At 50.5% G+C, this 20,201-nt stretch overlaps 1 protein-coding gene across 4 annotated transcripts in view; it reads right to left on the bottom strand.

Moving 5' to 3' along the window:
- Nucleotides 1–20,201, bottom strand: part of SLC43A2 (solute carrier family 43 member 2) — a 40,167-nt gene that overhangs the window by 5,474 nt on the left and 14,492 nt on the right. For 3 of the 4 annotated variants that reach the window (XM_037808160.1, XM_037808161.1, XM_037808158.1), the window contains 8 exons: nucleotides 10,902–10,994; nucleotides 8,729–8,862; nucleotides 8,444–8,646; nucleotides 7,852–7,998; nucleotides 5,270–5,408; nucleotides 3,797–3,923; nucleotides 1,795–1,868; nucleotides 468–591 (listed from right to left, as the gene is read on the bottom strand). In XM_037808160.1, the coding sequence (XP_037664088.1) occupies nucleotides 468–591; nucleotides 1,795–1,868; nucleotides 3,797–3,923; nucleotides 5,270–5,408; nucleotides 7,852–7,998; nucleotides 8,444–8,646; nucleotides 8,729–8,862; nucleotides 10,902–10,994 (1,041 nt within the window). The remainder of the gene's footprint in view (nucleotides 1–467; nucleotides 592–1,794; nucleotides 1,869–3,796; nucleotides 3,924–5,269; nucleotides 5,409–7,851; nucleotides 7,999–8,443; nucleotides 8,647–8,728; nucleotides 8,863–10,901; nucleotides 10,995–20,201) is intronic. The other variant, XM_037808162.1, reaches the window with a different exon arrangement.

Here is a 20,201-nt window from a genome sequence, read left to right as displayed (position 1 = left end):
CAGCCGGGCTCGAGACCCTCCCCCACCGTCAGGTTGGGAAAGAGGAGGTCACAGGAGAGGAAAAAAAAAATGAAAGAGAGATCCAGGGCCTGTCGGTCCACATTCCAGCATCAGAATTCCCAGAGGACAGCTCTCTGCCTCCAGCAGCCCCCAGGGGCTGGGGACCCCACCTCGGACCAACTGATCAGCATCTCCAGGGCGGGGGCTCACTGCACCTGACTAAGAATCCAGGGACCACTGCAGGAGAGGTGGGACAGGAACTCTGCTGAACTTTGCTCTATTTACCCCAAAATCAGATCCAATGAGGATACTGTTCACCTCCCACCCAGCTACCAATCAAAGAGGACCCCAATTTGATTCTAACCAAAGTTCTGGGGGCTCTGGAAGCCCCTGAGTGATGCCTCCCAGCTCCCAGTCATCAGAGAGGAGCAGGAGCCCTTGACTCACTGTGCCCTGCCCCTTCTTACCCAAAGAGGGTCTCCTTGGAGGGGGCCCATCATGGCCAGAAACAGGGGCTGCTGCAGGAGGGCGAAGAGCGCGCTGATCAGAGACTGCAGTCCCGTGAGGCTGCCGAACTGGGTGGAGGGGTACCTGCCAAGGTGACCAAGACCCATCATTGCCAGCACCACTCTCGGGTTTCCCCGACACCTCCTTGCCTCAGACGTGCTGGTGCCCTCAGGCTGCACGTGGCCGGAGATGGAAAGGGGCAGGAACAGGCTCACAACAGTGGGGTTGTGCAAAGTGAGTTTCTCTCTGGGACCTGCCTAAGGCCCCAGGCTCTGGGGAGGGCGGTGCCTTGCCCAGGTGTGCCCTGGGCTGACTGATGGGGGTCTGGCTGAGACGGGTGGAAAGTGTGGTGCCAGTGGAGATCGCAGCTGGGAAACAGGCCCAGGAAGTAGGTTGAAAGCAGGGCCTGGTCTGATGTGCCATCATCCAGAGGAACATTGAGTAATCACGGAAACTCGGCATCACAGCTCTCAGCCCGGCTCCCTCATACCCTGCCAGGGCAGCCACAACTTCCTCCAAGCCTGGGGGGTGGGAGCAGGGACAAGCAGACCTGGACTGACCTCCGTGGGATACTGTTGGAAGGGGGAGAGAGTTCTGGGCAAAATCCTAGTAAACATCAGGCTTTGCTGCCCTGGAAGTGGGTAGGGGCTCTCAGCAAGGAACCAGTTTGTCTTGGGATCAGAAAGAGAGTGTGGATGTAGATTGGTTTCCTTTTAGGGCCAAGCCTCAGGCCTGAGAAGGAACAATTGTGGTACCTTATGGATGTGTGGCTTCTTGGAAAAGACAGAGTTTTCATTTAGCCAGGGCTCGAGAAGGCTCTAGCCAGAACAGTGCCCTCTGATGCTCAGGGTGAGGACTCCCCAGCCTGATACATCTGGGGCTCAGTCATCCAGGCCACTGCCCCCACTGAGGGCCACTGGAATGTAAACATTTAGCTTTGGGCAGCCAAAATCCAGCCTCCCCTTCCCAGTGAGCAGCCAGGGGCAGCTCCAGGACTCAGTTGAGCAGTGGCCCCCTGGCAATCATGAGCTGCACGGGGCACTGACACTGGCTGGGGGGGACCAGCTTCGTGTTCCAGGCTGAAGCTCGTGGGCACCCAGCTGGCCCACCTCCCCCACCAGGTATGGCTCTCCTCTGACACACCCAGAAGGAGTCCTGCTGCCTGTCCTGAAGGCACGAAAAGGAAGTCCACGAGGGCAGTTGGCCTAGGCTCAGGGACTCAGTCCCACCACGAGCCTCCCTTGGGTCATTTCCTCCCACTGTCCACCCGCAGCTTCTAGAACTTACACGGCGGCATACAGGCCCCCAACAGCGGAGTGGATGAATCCTCGCACGATCGTGTGCAGGATGAAGGAGAGGATCTGAGGGAAGGAGAGCAGAGCATGAACACAAGACGAAGGGGCCCTGCCCTTGTCCCCCCACCCCTCAGTTCCTGGGGTCCTGAGCAATAGGAGCCAGGCATGCTGGTGAAGGCTGGCACCAGCCCCAGAGCCCATCGTGGAATGTTCAGGAATTTTATCAGCTGGTTGTTAAACAGAGTCATTATTAAAAATTAACTTGTATAGACTTACAATTAAATAAATTATATTAAAAACAAAGGTAATAAATACTCAAAACACATCATTTCCTAATTATTTTACTATTATCTATGCTTAAAGTTTTTTTAATGTGTAATGTGTATGATGGAAACACTGTATCATATTGTGTGACTGTGATTCTCCTCCCAACTCCGTGCTCAGTGATGTCCCCTTGGTAGCTCGAAATGAGTCATGATGAGAACATCTACACCATGGAAATTGGCAAATGCTCCAAATCGGGGCTGGTGACCTTGATCTCCTGCCTCTGAATCTGAGGACTGTGCCCAGGGGTCTCCCTACTTGGCCACCTCAGCTCCTCCAGGGGAAAAGCAGCACTGTCCTCCTCCCTGGGAGGCCCCTTCCCAGGAAGGCCGCTGCAGACAGGCTAGCCAGCTGAGAAGCTCTTGTTAACGACTCCCGGAGAAGCATGAGAACTTTCCACTTTGCCGCCGGGCCCTTTGCTTGCCCTTCGTGTCTTTTGTACACAGTCCTGCCATCTTCCTCAGCAGCTAGGACCAGTTCCCGGGAAGGAGGGTGGGAAGGAGCAGGGGCTGCTCTTGCTCTGTAGAAAGGGGGCTGGGCTCGAATGTGCACACAGCCACGCACAGCCCCAGCGGGGCCCTTGTCCACTTCAGATGCCCTGTTTCTTTTTCACAGCTTTCATTTCAATGAGAAATGAATAAAATAAAAAGTGGATGACTGTCCCCACTGAGCACTGCCCCTCAACTGGACAGGGTGGTCAGGGCAAGGTTCTGCTGGTCTTGCAGAGACGCAGCTGCCAGGAGGCTAGGAGGGCACCAGGGATGCACCGACATTCCCAGCTGGAATTGGAAGAAGTCTCAGTGGCTTACTCTTCACTGAAAGCACAGTGGCAGCTCCTACACATGACAGTACCTGTGGGTGGTGAACACCTGGTAGTTCAACGTACCTCAACACGCAGCTGCTTGTAAAGAGGAAGAGACTCTTGATCTCCTCCTGGACCTAGCCCAAGATATCACCTAGACTTGGGCTATACCCAGCTGGAAATAATGTGTCCTTTCAAAGTTCATAGACTTGGGGATCAGGGCCAAAACTTATGGCTAGAACACTTTCCTGGGCCTAAGGCTGGAGTTGGGCAGGTGGCAAAGGCTAACCTTGTGCTCTCAATCTCTGTCAAAAGGCCAATTTCAAAAGAATCAGAAATCTTGTCAAAGGAATTAGGCTTTTGAACCCAGAGGCCAAGCAATCATCCCAGTCCTTTGCCACCCTCCACATTGTGGAGACCCAAGAGACACTCATTCCAGGAAAGGAGATGTTCCCACTGACACCACAGATGGGCCAGACCTGAGGACATCAGACTTCAGCTCTTTGGGCAAATGCAAAGGAAGTAGCCACACAATGACCCCACAAAGTTGCAGGAAATGACATGTTGATGGTATTCATGGCATGTAAGGTGCTCCAAGACCAAGAAGAATGACATGCCTTCATTGAGAAGAGTTCTTTGGTGAAAGCTAACCCTCATTTCATTTACATTCACCCCCAACATGGAGCACAGAGCCCGGCTGGTAGCAGGCCCTCTGTACAACACGGCTGGCTGGTTGGTGGCATGAATGAATGGACAGTCTTCACTTGGTCTGTTGATGCTTCCATGACACACCAGTATCTTTTAGTTACTAAACATCACTTTTCATCACCCCATCCTCCACCTGGCCCCTCTGCCTCCCTGTAAGCACCTGCAGAGGCAGATTGGGAATGAGGCAGGTCACCCCAAAGCCCACGAGCAGCAGGTTGGTAAAGGCGAAGGCCCTCATGGCATTGGTGATCTTCTGGATCTGCCGATCCCGCTTCTTCTTCTCGCCTCTGTGGGGACACAGAGCAATTATGCACAGGTTGGGGGGAGGGGCTCCCCCCCAAAAGTTAAGGCCTTGGGAGTCATGGCATGTGAACCAAAGCAAGACTGCAGATGTCTCCCAAGCCTACTTTAGGGACAATGTCTGTTTTAGGAACACTCCCTGTTCCACCCTCTGAGCACTGAACATGAACCTCAGTGAAGGGGACTCTCAAATACGGGAAGATGGCAACACACTGAGCTGCCTTTGGTGCAAATGATGGGGTGGGAAGGAGGAGAGTGTGCCCAGTGAGGATGTGGCAAAGCCTCCCTTTTACCACTGGCTTCAGCCTTACCCAAACCTTGCAGAAGGTGATACTAAGCCAGGGAAGGGAGTGAGATTTCCCCGTGGGGGGCAGGAGAGCATGAAGGAGAAACAACTATGGAGCAGATGGAGCCAGAATGAACACAGATAACCTCTTGGCTGTGGCACCTGACCTAGATAACAGCACCTTCTCTATAATTATTTCCTGTGGATTCACTATCGCCAATTCCAGCCTCACCACCCACACAGATACCCTGTGGACAACTGCATGACGTGGCGAGAGTGTTTTTGCTCCCAGAACAAATGCCCAGTATGCAGAGACATGTAGGTTGTCCCAGGCCCACCACTTCCTCACCATGTGCCCTGAAGCAAGGTACTTAAATTGCTAGCCTCAGTTCCCTCTGTGAAATGGGTATAACACTGTGCACACTTCACAGGAGTGTTGGGAGGCTGAAATGAGATCCTGTGTAACAAGCACAGGGCCTGATATGATAAATGTGGAGTCATACACAACAGCATTTAACTCACCCCCTGATTTTAGAGCCCAACCTTACCTACAGTGGGGCTCCAGCTGCTTGTTTGAGCTTCACAATCCTGAACAAACCTATTCACACATATTAAGGTTATAGCGACTTTACTATTCTGACCAGGTGGAGTCCACCTGTAGGCAAGCAGGAACACTCTAAAGTCACCTGCCCACCGCACACTCATGCTACGGGTCTCAGGGATGTCCCAGAGGCAGAATGGATTCATGCCCAGGTGTCTGTCATGCAGAATTCCCTCTTGTTTCTCTCCTTTGTTAGTCTACCTCTGTATTTCCCAAACTTCAGTGTGCAAAAGGATTTCCATAGTGGGGGGGACAGACCAAAATATACGCTGAGTGGAAGGAGTAAGCAACGTGAAGGGCTTCTGAGGGTAAAGTCGCACTTGCTCCAGAGCCAAAATAAATAATGAGTTAAAAAACCCCAGCCAACCCACTGCCCTGGCCCTGCCTGGAGCTACTGGCTGTGGCCTCAGTCCCCCACTCCACCCAGGCCCGGGACCCCCACGCACTGGTGGGGATCTTTCTCCTCCGGCTCCTCTGAGGCATCCTCACACTCCTTCAGCCTCCAGTCCATGATGTAGCCGATGACAGGGGCCGTGAGCAGGCAGAGCAGCTGGAGCACGCCGAAGATGGAGGTGTAGAGGCCAACTGGAGGGGAATGAGGGCTGGGTCAGGAGGGGGCCCGGGCAGGCACAGAGCCCTGAGTCAGGAGGTGGTACGATGGCCGGCTGGGAAGGGGCCGGGACCCAGAGGCCCATCTGGGGTCTGACCCAGACCCCGCCCTTGTCCCTGCAGGTCTTTAGGGGAACCCAGAGCCCTTAATCTCAGAAATCAAGGCCAGGGCAAGGGGCAGGTCACCTTATTCTCGGCTCCAAATCCCCTGCTGATTTCCAAGAACCAGCTAATGACATCCAGTGTGTCACAACGACCTCCCCCAGAAGCTCCAGGAAGTCGCTCTGACTCGGGAACCACAAAATTACCAAAGCCTATGACTGAGGCTTTGTGCACAAACGGCCATTAGCTTTCTGCCTCCAGAAATAGACCAGGAAGGCAGCACTCACAGGGGCTCTGACGCAAGGGCTTCAATCTTCTAAGAGACTTGAAACGATGGCATTTTTTCAGGCGAACAGCAGCTGAAAGTTGATCTCCGCCCCCTGCCCCCCACCCTACGGTTCTGGTGAAGAGGAATGAAAGGAGTTCAAAGCAAGGGGTTTCTGGGTGGACAAGAGGCTGCCTGGGAAGGGTGTTGCCACGTTCACTGACGCTCCCCACTGCTTACCCGTCGCCATCACTGTGTCAAGAAGGCCAAGGTGAAAAAGCAGAGAGGAGAGAGGTTAGCCGCAGAAACAGAGGCTGTCACAGAGGGGCCTGCGAGGAAGCTAGCTCTGGGTCTGGCACATGCCCGACCCCCCAGAGGGACCTGACACTCAGCGTTTGCGGGGTGGGGGAAGCTGAGCCAGCATCTGGTGCCTCAGCCATGTGCAGCGGGGCCTCGTCACAGGCGGGCTGGTGAATCAGCCTGCAATGCTGGCTGGGACCCCGCTGGGGAAGTGGCAGCCTGAGGAAGGCTGGGCAATCAAGAAACCCCACTAACCACGCCAGCCGCCTCCTCCTGCCCTGAGCCTCGACACCATGGGCCTGCCTCCGCCACCCAGCCAGAGCCGCTATCCCTCTCCGGGCCCAGCTCCCAGTCCTGAAGCAGCACCTCGGGGTGTGGCCGGGCCGCGGCGCTGGGCACAACAGCTCACAGGGCAGGACGGGGAATACCAGTGCCCAGTCACTCAAGACCAAATGTCCTGGCCCAAAGCCCTCTGCTTCTTGAAAATGACTTTTTAAATGTGGGAAACAGTTGGAAAGACTCAGGCAGCAAAAGATTTCTCAGAGATGTTGAGTAAAAGACCATGACTCAGCAGCAGGGAGATTTGCCTTCCAAGGGCTGGTACAGGCTTTCCATGTATACTTCGGGGTCCAGCGTTTATAAAAAGAGGGTGTTTAGAGAGGAAAGCATGTTCCACAGATTTTAATGACTGTTACACAGAGAATGGATTTTGTGATAGAATTTGGGGGGAACACTGGACTAAAAGCTAAATTGATTATTTTTTTTCCTCTAGGACTCCTTAGGGCCTTTAATATGTTCCTAATGTTCATTATGAATTTTTACAAGGAATGTGATATTCAGTTTTTCTCCATCTTCCTGTTTTCACAGTGGAACCAGTAATATCTGGTTCTGTTTATCTTTTCCTTTTGTTAAAACCAAATTACTTGTCAGGTTTAAAAGTTGATATTTGATTCCTTAAAATTCCTGGAATATCTTCCCCTAGGTAAACAGGATTAAACCAACAAACAAGTCACAGGCAAAGTGACTGCCAGTAAAAATGATTTACAGAGTGTGTCCGTCCCTCACGTGGTGACTCGAGCTGACTCAGCTCAGGCCCTGAGGAAGTACTGACTTGCTTTGTAGAATCAAAACCTCTAATCAGCTGAAGACCTGGTAGGCTGTTTTGCAAAAGTGGCTGTGGGGATCAGCTCTGTTTACCAGAGCTAACAAGCCTCAGCTGGATCACACAGACCCGGAAGCCTCTGCCTGGCCGTGTTCCACCTCGTTCCTGGGTTCAGGTTTCGGATCCAGTATTGGTCCCTCCCCCCACACACCCCAACCCTGAGGTTTTCCAGGAGGGTTCTTGACGTTTGGGTTTGATTTGCTAACTTTCAACAAGGGCTAAGGTGGGGTGTGCTGTTCTGTGCAATATTCTTATTTACACACACACAGACATGCACGCACACACACACACACACACACACACACACATCAACCTTCCCGGTCAGGCACTGAGAAATGTAAACCCCACCCCCCAAACCCAGGTAGCTGTTTTCAGTCTTCTCCATCTCCTAAGCGGGGAAACCCTGATGAGGGGCATGAATGGGCAGTCAGGCTGGCTTTGATGACACGGTTCTGATGAGCTCTCAGATTCTGCCGTGTCTCGGTTCTTTCTGGCCTAACACTTCCAGCTTGTCCCAGCCCTTGGGCTTGACCTCAGCCAGCGGACTCGACCTCAGCCAGTGGAAGCAGCCATGGCCCAGGGGCACCTACCTATGTCCTGGTTGCCACCAACCAGGAACTTAAGGATGCTGTTCATGGCGCCCATGTAGAAGATGAGCCGCAGCTGAGTGACACACATGGTGACGAGGCTGAGCAACAGGATGGGGCTGAAGACGCTGTGCATGAACGAGGGCGCCGCTGCAGGGAGAGGGGGTGCTCAGGGAGAGCCCGGCTGGACCGTGTGGCTGCACAGCCCACCCACCAGCCAGGGCTGGGTGCTCGGGGAGGGAATGCCCAATTTGCTGACCGAGTCCCTCCGTCACTTAAGGACAGGCCAGCCAAGGTCAATGGTGTGGGTTCTGGAGTTGAATGAAATTGGAGTTGGCCAAACCCCTGCCTCTCAGAGCCAAGGTGAGCTTATCTGTAAAACAGGGTGGATCATGCCCCCTCCCCTCTGAGATGACATGGGGATTAAGCAAGATGATACTCTCAAAGCCCTCAGCTTTGGGTGCTAGGGCCCCGTGGGGGGCTGGGGCTATTGTTTCCAGATCTGGATTGGCTGCCTCCTCCCTACCACCTGTGGCTGCAGACGCCCCTGCTGATGCGGCGCAGGCGTGGAAGGAGAGGGCCACGCGCTGGGTACCTGCAGCATCCGGCTGGCACTTCACCTCCAGGTCGACAGTGGACAGGCACAGCTTGTGGCCCTCCGGCAGCACCGCCTGCTCCTTGGTGCCCCTCATGGAGCTGCCCACGCTGAGGCGGCGCCCCACCGTGGTCACCTGCTTGTAGAACTGCTTCCCTGTGATCTTGTGGTCGAAGCCCAGCCAGCTGAACTTGATCTTCACCCTGGGGGCCACAGGAGGGGACGGTCACCACTGCCCCGTGCCTGGCCGAGCCATGGTGGGGCACAGGCAGTGCATCTACTTACGAGTAGTCCATGTCCTCTGGCCCTGGGAAGGGCTCCAGAGGCCAGTTGAAGAAGCAGTTGAGGAAAACCAGCCCGGAGCATCCAGCCCAGACCACAAGGATGACGATGAAGGAGACACCAAAGTCATAGATGACCTGACAGGTGCAATGTGGTAGGGGTGGGGGCAGAGTGAGCAGAGGGAAGCCGGCACAAGCAGGCAGGCTGGGTCCCTCTGGCAGCCCCTGCTCTCCCTGCCCTGTCAGCTGGGGCCTTTGGTCATCAGATACCCTGAGTTCCAATAATCCAACCTGCCCCGCTTGCTAGGGCACCTGGCATGTTTAACCCCCGTGCCTACAGCTTGGACCAAACGTCACCTCCTCAGAGAGGCCTTCCCTGACCACCCCCGTTGCCGTCACATCAGCCTGTTTCTCCGGCTCCAGTGGATACCCCAGCTGAGATTCTCGTGCTTCCTAATTGGTTGATTTGTCTATTGTAAGTCTATTGCTAGTCTTGACCACTGATGTTTCTCCAGCACCTAGAAGAGTGCACACGGTACGTGCTCAAAAAATACTCAAGGCCGACAACATGGATATTGCGTGGAATATGCCACAAAAGGACAAATATTGTATGATCCCCCTGACATGAAATAATCAGAATAAGCAAATTCCTAGAGTGAGAATCTAGAATGTAGGTTACCAGGGGATGGGGTGGGGGTAGGAAATAGGGACTCAAGACTTAAAACGTTCAGAGTTTCTATTTGGGATGATGGAAAAGTTTTGGTAATGGATGGTGGTGATGGTAGCATAATATTGTGAATGGAATCACAATGACATATAAATGAATGCGGAAAAAAAGGGAAATTTTAGGTTGTATACATGCTAACAGAATAATTTTTTTAAATTAATAAAACTGCACACACACAAACAATAATCTTTGCATTAAGGGATGCTGAAGACTTACTGAAATTCTTATAAAACTCAGTAGAGAGGAGCATGAGACCTATCAGAATGGTTGCTTTGGGTTCCATTTATTTTTTTAAAAAGTGGTTTATTGTATTTTCATTTTTCAGCTTCTGTTTTCTGCCTTTATCATTCAGTGAGTATTTTAATCTTCATACAGGTAATGACATCCACAGGTCAATTCTGAGTTTAATGCCAGTATATATGGGTGTTATGATAGATGTTTGGTCATTTTATTTTCGCACTAAATAAAAGCGATGTGCATTTAAAAAAAAAAATACTCAGAGAACAGAAAACGGCCGTGTGTCCCAGAGCTCTGCACTGGCACGTCTCTTCACGGGGCCAGAGTTCAAGGGTTCCATCCGGGCAAAGCACTCGGCCTGTGGCCTGGTCTGCGGTACGCCCGCTGGACATCTTAGGGGTTACCGTTATAACTACTATTTCCAGCAACCAAACAAGGGTCCCCAGAGTGCCAGCAGACAGCTTCCCCCTCCCCAGGGATGAGACCAGCACTTAGACAGTGAGAAGAGGAGGGCAAGGAACCTGTGGGCTCCTCCAGGCTCCCGGAGCACGACAATCCCTAAAAGTCCACACTATGGCCGGCCCCAGACCCATTCCCAGGTGGACACCACATCTGTGACTTCCCCTCCCCTCCCCAATGACACCCTCCCCCAACCCTCAGGAAGGGAGCTGTGACTTGGTGCCAGTGCTGGGGGAGGGAGAAGCCCTTTCTGAAACCCTGGCAGGAGCAACAGGATTTGGCATAGGAACTGGGGCTGATGGCCTGCGAGGTGTTTGCTTCATCCTGACCCCAAGTGACTTCCCTGGGCTCAGAATCCTGCCTGGGAGGGAAACAGCTGAACCAACTTGGCCGAGCCCAGCGCTCAGGCTAATGGGAAGCAACAGGCCAGCAACAACAGGGCTGGGGGGTGGCGGGGATCTGGAGTCAGACTCAGAATCACCAGGGACGAACTCTTTCACCCACCCCTTTCCCTGCCCCAACCCAGAAATGCAAAGGCAACCTGCAGTAACACCCTGTAGTGATGTGCTTGAATTTTCCGCCCCCCCACTTACTCCTGTGGTTCCCAAGTGCATACTGCCCAGGTGGGGGTGCTGGGGAGGGGCCAGCCCAAGTGCCCACAATTCCTTCTCTCTTCAGAAAGGGCTGGGGGAGGCCCCTGAGCAGCCACTGGTACCAAGTCCAGGTGCTGGGCACTCTCTGGGCACATCCTCACCTTGATTCCTGGGAAGGTGACTGCCGAGGAGGCGTAGGACCCGATCATCAAGGCAATAAACGTGGACCGAAGGTCACCGAACATGTTGGGCAGCTGAAAGACAAGAAACGAGGGGAACCTCAGCATAGCTGACGGGATGGACGAAGGAGGAGGGAAGAGAGGATCATGGGCTGGCCAGGCAACCTTTCTTACCCGCTCTAGCCCAGGGGTAATGATGGCTCATTAAAAGTTTTTCCTTCCTGGACTAAGGTTGCTGAGGGGAGAGGGAAAGAGCCATGCAGAAACCGGGCTCCAGAGTTGCCTGGCTTCCAGTGGGCAAGTGTCCCTTCTCCCTGACTGGCTTAGGCCAGGGCCGCCCTGTCTCTCTAGGTCACACTGATGCCAGAGAGCAAAAGCATCCCTCTAAGGGAGCAATCCTGTTAAAAATAAGAAGCTATTTGGGGATTAGAGGATCATTTTATAAATAAAAATATGAGCATTCCAGAAGGACCAGATGTCAGCAAAAGCTGCCTTGGGTTTTGAGAGAGTAAGTTTCCGGAAGTTGCCAATCAGAATTCTACAGCTCCCTCCTGGCTGGCAAGGGAGCAGGGCTAGGATGCCCCCTTCTGAATTTCTCAGCATGAGGCGGGAACTCACTTTCCTCCTGAAGAGTTCTGCCCTAAAGATCAGCACCTGAGAAGGCCAACGCTAAGAAAGGCCCAGAATTCCTTCCCAACGGGGAGGCCGCAGGTCTCACAGCAGCTCCTTCTGGACATATAACTTCGTGGCTGAAACCCTCAGTGATCCCACACAAATCCAGGCATGGTAATAGATTACATCACATTCATAAATTCAAATAGACGTGGGGCAAAGTATGTCCTCCCCAACAACCAGCCACAGCTTCTCTTCTCAAACTTCAAGAGAAGAGGCACCACACTTTGTGTCCCTGGCATTGGGATCACTCTCTGGGGAGCTATGCCAACCTGGTTCATTGAATTCAGGCTGTTTGTATGGCCCTTACCCCATTTGTCTTGAATAATTTTTGAATGGTTTTATCAAACATAGCAAGTGCTGGCTGGCTGCAAGTAAATCCTGCTCTTGCTGAATAGAGGCGGCATATATTGCTAATGGTAATCAAATGTGCCAAATCTGAACTTGGTTACCTACCTGTCCCTCATTGTTTCTGCCTGTTTTGCCCACAATTCAAAATGAGGAAAGAGAACAGAGCTTTGTCCACAGTGGGATCTGCTGCCTCAGGGAGGCGCCACAGCCACTTCGGGACCAACATGGGGCCGCCTCCATACCAATTTACAGAAAATCTCAGACAAGATAAAGTCATGCTTCAAGGAAAACAAATAACTTGTTAAAAAAAAAAAATCCAGTTGTGACCAGAAAGTGAAATTATCCAATCAATTCTTCTCATGGCTTCACCTTGAATTATTTCCATCTTCTTGTGTTTCAGTATAACATCAAAATTCTTGAAGGAACTAATGAACTCCTGAGTGACATCATTCAACATATGTTTGCTAAGTTGCAACCTGAGAGAGGTCAGAATGTCAGGAATCAGGCCTTGACATTGGATAAAGACAAATGTACAGAGAATTTGAGAGGTGCGATTCAAAGACTACCTCAGAAATGTCTGAGGTACAACCACCTAGGCTGGCTGCAGGCTTTCATTGTGCACCTTATACTTTGTTAAGGAATAAATATTGCAGGTCTTAGAAAATAAAAATTATATGATGTCTCTTTGGGGAAAAAAATGAGTAAGGAACAATGTCAAAATTTAAAACTTTTGTGCTTCAAAGGACACTATCAAGAAAGTGAAAAAAAAAATCCCACAGAACGGGAGAAAAATTTTGAAAATCATATATATGATAAGGGACATATATCTAGACTCCATAAAGAACTCCTGCAACTCAATAATAAAAAGACAAATAACCCAGTTTAAAAATGGGTAGGGGCCTCTGCCACAGGATTTGCCCTTGGGAAGACGGTTGCTGCAAAGGAGAGGCTAGGCCTCCCTATAATTGTGCCTAAGAGCCTCCTCCCGAATGCCTCTTTGTTGCTCAGATGTGGCCCTCTCTCTCTAGCTAAGCCAACTTGAAAGGTGAAATCACTGCCCTCCCCCCTACGTGGGATCAGACACCCAGGGGAGTGAACCTCCCTGGCAACGTGGAATATGACTCCCAGGGAGGAATGTAGACCCGGCATCGTGGGACGGAGAACATCTTCTTGACCAAAAGGGGGATGTGAAAGGAAATGAAATAAGCTTCAGTGGCAGAGAGATTCCAAAAGGATCTGAGAGGTCACTCTGGTGGGCACTCTTACGTACAATATAGACAACCCTTTTTAGGATCTAATGAATTGGGGTAGCTGGTGGTAGATACCTGAAACTACCAAACTACAACCCAGAACCCATGAATCTTGAAGACAATTGTATAAAAATGTAGCTTATGAGGGGGGACAGTGGGATTGGGAAAGCCATAAGGACCACACTCCCCTTTGTCTAGTCTATGGATGGATGAGTAGAAAAATAGGGGAAGGAAACAAACAAACAAACAGACAAAGGTGCCCAGTGTTCTTTTTACTTTGGTTGCTCTTTTTCACTTTAATTATTATTCTTGTTATTTTTGTGTGTGTGGTAATGAAGGTGTCAGGAATTGATTTTGGTGATGAATGTACAACTATGTAATGGTACTGTGAACAATCGAATGTACGATTTGTTTTGTATGACTGCGTGGTACGTGAATATATCTCAATAAAATGAATATTAAAAAAAAATGGGCAGGGGATCTGAATGGGCATCATTCCAAAGAAGATATGCAAATGAGATACCTCTTCACTCCAACTAGGATGGCTATAATAAAAATACAGATAATCACAAGTGTTGAAGAGAATGTGGAAGAAATTAGAACTCATACTTTTGGTGGGAATGTAAAACGGTGCAGCTGCTTTGGAAAACAGTCTGATAGTTCCTCAAATTGTGGACATATGACCCAGCTACTCCACTCCTAGGTATATACTTAAGAGAAATGAAAACATATGTCTACACAGAAACACGTACACAAGTGTTCATAATAGCATTATTCACAACAATCAAAAGTGGGAACAACCCAAATGTCCAATAACTGATAAACAGATAAATAAAATGTGGGATATCCATACAATGGAATATCATTTGTCCATGAAAAGGAATGAAGCACTGAAACATGCTGCAACATGGATGAACCCTGAAAACACTATGCTGACTGAAAGAAGCCAGAACCAAAGGAACACACATGAAATGTCCTGAATAGGCAAATCCATAGAGATGGAATGTAGATTGGTGGTTGCCTAGGGCTTAGGGAGTGGTAGGGGTACAGGGAGAGACTGCTAATGGATACAGGGTTTCTTTTAGGGATTTTGAAAATGTTCTAAAATTGATTGTGGTGATGGTTGCAAAATTCTGTGAATATACTAAAACGCACTGAATTATGCACTCTAAATGGGTGAATTGTATGGTATGAAAATTATATCTCAATAAAACTGTTATACAAAAAGCTCTTCTCCCAACCCCACAGCGAGAGCACCCTCTGTCCCCCAGGCTTCTCAGGGAGGAAGAAAGGGCATATAGAAATTCACCCCAGCAGAAGACAGAGGAAATGTGATGTGCTCATGCGTGCCCAGGTGCACCCAGGTGAACACTAAAGGTGCCTGAATCTCTCTCTCTGCACACCTGCCTCCCAGGTATGCTGCAGTTTAGAGGACACGCCTGGGTTCCCGAGCTCACATAGTTAGCCTGCTCCAAGCTGGTTACTCCAGCAAAGCGGCACTATAGGGCAGGCATCTCCAGGGGCTTCTCTGCCCCAGGCAGAATCCAAAGATTAGTTCTGCTTGCATGGAAGGAGAAAACAATTGAAATGCACACTGGCCACACCTTTGTCCCAAAGGGGCTGCAGCATCTCCCTGGGGCAGTAGATCCCACTGCGAGCAAAGCTCTTGTTTCCCTTACTCGCTTTGATTTGTGGGCAAAACAGGCAGAAATGATGAGGGGCCGGTAGATAACCAAGTTCAGATTTGGCACATTTGATTACCGCTAGCAATATATGCTGCCTCCATTCAGCAACAGCAGGATTTACTTTGAGACAGCCAGCAATTATTAGATGTTTGATAAAAAGATTCAAAAATGATTTAAGACAAACAGGGTAGGGTCCATATGAACAGCCTGAAAATGAAACAGGTTGGCATAGCTCTCCAGAGAGTATGGGAAGGAATGAGAAGGAAACCTTCACAAAGTGTGGTGCCAGCTCTCTTGAAGTTTGGAAAGAGAAGCTGTGGTTGGTATTGGGGAGGATATACTTTGCCCCACATCTGTATGAATCTATGAATATGATGTAATATGTTACCATGCCTGGTAATATCCCCGGCATACTTCTCCATCCAGGGCAGGTGAAGGAAGAAAGGGATCAACAGGACTTAGCACCCAACCAGAAGAGTAAGGAAGGCCAAGAGCCCAGTGTAAAAAGGTCACTGCAGATCACCTGTGCATACACAGTGGTCTCAGACTTTTCAACAGGGCCTGGGGATGCACCCGAAAAGCAGACTGCTTGCTAGCTTTCGCTTCTACCTTCTTAAAGTCAAGGCTGCTTTAACCCAAATCCAGGCTAGAGGCCACAGAACAGCAAGGGCTTGGGGCTAGCCCCGGAAACTGACCTGACCTTCTAGATTTTTCTCCCCAGCACTAGATCTAAGACAGAGAACAGGAACCCAGGAGAGGAAACTGGCGCTGCACCCATCCAGGGACCAGGCCCTTTTCTTCAAGCCTGGACTAGCCTTCCTTGCTAGTCTGCCTCTCCCTGACTGGAATTTCTTTACCAACACCGAAAAAATTCTTTTTCCCAACATGTTATTTTGTTGAGCGGGGCCGTTCCTAGTAGGGGGTACAGAGCTCCAGGGCACCCGCCCAACACCTATATTTTTAATTTTAAGTTATGTTTACCTCCCCCCGCTTAGAAAAGCAACGTATGTTCATTATAAAACATTTGAAACAGTAAACATAAAGGAAGAATAAAATAAAAATCACTCTGCGAAAGTCATGTTACCATTTCAATATATTTCCTTTCATCTTTCTCCTATGAACACCTATAACTTTTTAACTTAAATGGGAGCATATGGTGGTATAGATTGTTTTGTAAACTTTTTATTTTTTTACTTGATATATTATAAATGTTTTCTAATGTCATTTATTATTCTTCAACATAATTTGTAATGATTGGTATTTTCTTATCTGGATGGTCTATAAGTTATGCGACCATTTCTGATATTGGACATCAGGTCCTTTCTAATTTTCATCATAAATAATATTTCAATGAACGTTCTTGAGGATAAATATATGTACAAATAGCTATTATTTCCTTAAGATAAACTCCCAAAAGTAGAATCATTAGACAAAAGAGCACATGCATTTTTAAGGTTTTGTGATACTTCATGCCAAAATGCCTTCCAGAAAACTTATACCAATTGATACCTCCCACCAGCAACATATCAGTGTGTCTGCTTCACCCTAGCCACTCCAACATTTGTTCATTCTCACTATTTTTAATATTTGCCACTTCACCAATAGGTGAAAATTATATTTCCTTGTAGTCTTAAAGTCCATTTCTTTGTGTATATGGATGAAATGAATCAATGACTGATGTCTACTTCAAAATAATCTGGTGGTGGGGAGGTAGAAATGAAACAAAACTGGCTATGAGTTGATAATTGTTGAAGCTGCAAGATGGGTACTGTGGTTCATTATATTATTCTCTCTAAGATCATGTATATTTAAAATTTTCCATGATTTAAAAAAAGAAATAGAAAAAATGTACATTTGATTACTAATGACTTTGAACATTTATCCATAAATTTTTAAACCAGTCATTTATATTAAAGATATCCACAGTTTGTTGATATATTGCAAGTATGTTTTCCTAGATTGTCATTTAACTTTTTCTTAGCTTATGGTGTTTTTTGACCAATAGAAGTTTTTAAATAGGTAGTCACTTTCTGAGCTTTTAGGGATACCTAACATTTGTGTCAGATGAAATCTCTCTGAAAAAAACATCAAGAGTGACCTTCACTAATGAAATCCAAAGTATAAACACCCTGGCAATAGTCAATGTTTGGTCATAAAAGGAGATTAAGCCCTGGAGAAGAGTTTATTCCCGCTGGACACTAATTATTTTTAAAAGTTAATGCTAATTGTTTTATCCTTTAAGCCACTTCCTTTTCTTCTTCCCAAAGCTGTCATGCCTGCCAGAGGAGATTTCCCCCATTTGCTGTGCCAGGGTTGGCTTGATCAGATTTTTCTTATTATAAAAAATAATACAAACAATAATAGCAACTATTTTTAATAACTACTCTCTGCCAAGTGATTTCTTTATGTATTATCTTAAAAACCCTCAAAACACTCTTATGAATTAGGTGTCACTTATCCTCATTTAATAGGTACAAAGATTTAGGATTAGAAGAGTCAAGGAACTCCTTCCAGCTGGTAAGGGTCAAATTCGGGATTCGAACCAGGTCAAGCCTCTGTGCGCAGTCACTGGCTACACTGCTTCTCGGAAACCACTTCAGTATGGGCCCCAAGGCAACTGCCCTCACTTCTCAAGCCTCTAACCTCTAGGCCTGTCAAGCATCGTGTCTGCTCTCCTCACTGGAGACCCCCCCACCCCTGCTGATGCTCCTTTTAGACCCATCTGCCCCACTGGGGGCCCTCCGGTGGTCCAGGGCCACACCATCAGCGGACTTGCATTTCCCTGAGGGCCGTCTACTCCCCTGGTGGTCCGGGCGTCCCCCCTCCTGGCTCGCCCTCACCGGACCTCAGCTGCACATATGGCTACTCAGATGCCACAGGGACGACTGAGGCTGACTGGTCTGCAGAGTGCCCTGGGGAGGGCCTCAAGGGCATGCTGGAGGGGCAGGAACCAGCTCTGCTGCCAACCCGGAAGCCAGTGCTGGGCTGCACTGACAGGTGCCAGGGAAATGCTCAGCAGTGGCTGCTTCCGGACTTCAGGGCTCACAACTGCACGTGCGGATGGGGGTCGCCGGCCCTGCTTCCCACGGCCACCCCATGGCCTCTGCCAGAGTTGGGGCTGGAGTGGGCCTGGCTGGACAAAACCCACCTCTGGGCTCAGGCTGCTGGGCCTCCATGGTGGCCTCCCTGGCATGGGAAGCCGTGACTCATCCTCTCTGAGCCCCTCAGCAACACTGTTCAGCCCCAGAGTGTGACCTTCCCGGAGAGGAAAACAGCAGCTGCAGGTAGCCCCTCCCCTGGCATTCTGGCCCAGGACAGTGTGAGGGGACTGTCCTCTCTAAGATGCCCGAGGGTGTGTGCCTCTCCACCCAGATGTCCCCAGGGCAAGCCTTGACGCACAGCCCTCTTGGCATTGACTTTCCAAACCCCAGCCTCAGAGTCCACTAGCCCTGGAACACGCCCCGACCCTGGGGCGGTGCCACATGCAGCCTGGGTGGGGCCTGGCATTCTGGCCCTCGGGCCCCCTCCAGAGGTAAGCCTTGTCCTCAGGTGGCTGGTGCACACACCCAGAGTTCTGTACCTGTGTAGGCCAGAATCCAGGTACCAGTCTGGACAAGTGGACTCAGCAAGGCTGGGCTGTTTCCTAACCCCAAACAACCGGGAACCTCCAAGCACACGTTGCCGAGAAGGTCTTTGTGGTCACCTTTCCGCTTCACCGATGAGGGGGAGGGACACCCCCCCCAGCCACCTCCCCCACCTTGCCAGCCAGGCCCAGCTCTGGCTATTGCACATTCTGTCCACCCAGAACGTGTCACATGCTCCAGCAAATTCCCCAGGTGGAACCCTCTGATGGGTGAATTCTCCCCAGGCCAGCAGCAAGCAGCTGACCACTTCGGTTTCCCAAGGCACTGGACAGGAGCCAAGGGAAGGAGAGGCAGGACTGGCTCCAGGCGCTGGGAGAGTCCTGCTCCTCTGGCACCTGCACTGCCCGGGAGCTGGTGGGGGAGCGCGGCTGGGGCGGGCAGGGGCCGCTCTCCTGGCTGTGGAGACCAGGGCTCCTGGCAGGAATGTGCTCCCACCCCCACGCTGCAGGCATCTGCTTCCCGCTCTTTCCTGCTCCTCCTTCTCAGGTATTTGAAGAAGGATATTTACTCTGTTCTCTTTAAACTCAGATCCCAGCTCCCGTGGGAGCGTTTCTTCATCAGCTTAAAGTCAGACTTCAATGAATCAAGTGGGAAAAGCCCATGGAGAAATTTTTCATTAAGAAACCTGGCAACATTCCGTAGCCCCTTTTCCGTGAGGGTTTCAAAAGCTCAGAACGCCCTGTTCCGCCCACACTGACAGGGGTCAGAGTAATGAAGCGGAAAAGATGTTTTCAAAACGCTGGTGGCATCTGCTCCCATCTCTAAGCAACCCCAGCCCTGGATTGTGGGGTGGCGGCCCAGAGACGCCCCTCAGCCGCTGGCCGGTGTTTGCGCTCCAGCCAATGAAGCGAGTTAAAGTGCTGGGCGAACTCAAGGTGCTAAGCAAACAGACCGAAGTGTGCTGTCCGGATGCGAGGGCACGGGCTGGTGTGGAGGGGGCTGTGCCCTGAGGGAGGAACCTGGTCCCCCACCCCAGGATGCCACCTGCCGCGGCCAGACCCTCTGCTGCGGCCGAGGGGGAGGCAGCAGCTCTCCAGCACCCTCCTGGCGTGGATCCACCCTTGCCTCTCTGAGCCTCCACTCTAGAGGAACCACCCATGGCATGGGTGCAGCCTGCACAGGCTCCGTGCAGAGGCCTACTGGGCGCCTCGTCCTGGCCTGTGAGGAAAAGGCATTTTGCCGACCCGAGGACCCCTCTCCACCAACGTGGGTAACCGGTAACTGTCACAGCCCTCGGTCTCTTTATTTAGACCACAGCTCGTGGTTCACAAAACCCCTTGGGGCTCAGAAAGTCCCCAAATTAAGGTTTCTGTGGCAATGTGTTCCCCCAGATTCCGAAGTTATCTCGGAGCAATTATCAATGGCCCCAAAGCAGTTGTAGATTTGACTCAGGAAGCTCCTAAAGGCAACCTAGAAGACTCCTTTGTCCCTAAAATTAGAACACGGGTGGGAGACACAAACAGAAAGTGTCATTGTGCGGCTAACTCGGTGTCTCTGGAAGCTGATCCTGACAGTTCTGCTTTTTAAAGGCCTGAAGAGATTCAGCACTGCTTAGCAGAAGCCTCAGCCAGCCCGAGAACATTGCCCAACAGCTCCCGCCCTGTCCTCGCTGACCGGCCTCTGCTCCCCTTTCAGGGTCTGTCCTGGAAAGGAACCTCCCTGCAGCCCTCTGAGGCCCTG

Source organism: Choloepus didactylus, chromosome 18, assembly GCF_015220235.1.
Source record: "Choloepus didactylus isolate mChoDid1 chromosome 18, mChoDid1.pri, whole genome shotgun sequence".
Lineage (NCBI taxonomy): Eukaryota > Metazoa > Chordata > Mammalia > Pilosa > Megalonychidae > Choloepus > Choloepus didactylus.
Note: the sequence above shows the minus strand (reverse complement) of the source record. Positions and strands in the feature narration are given on the sequence as shown.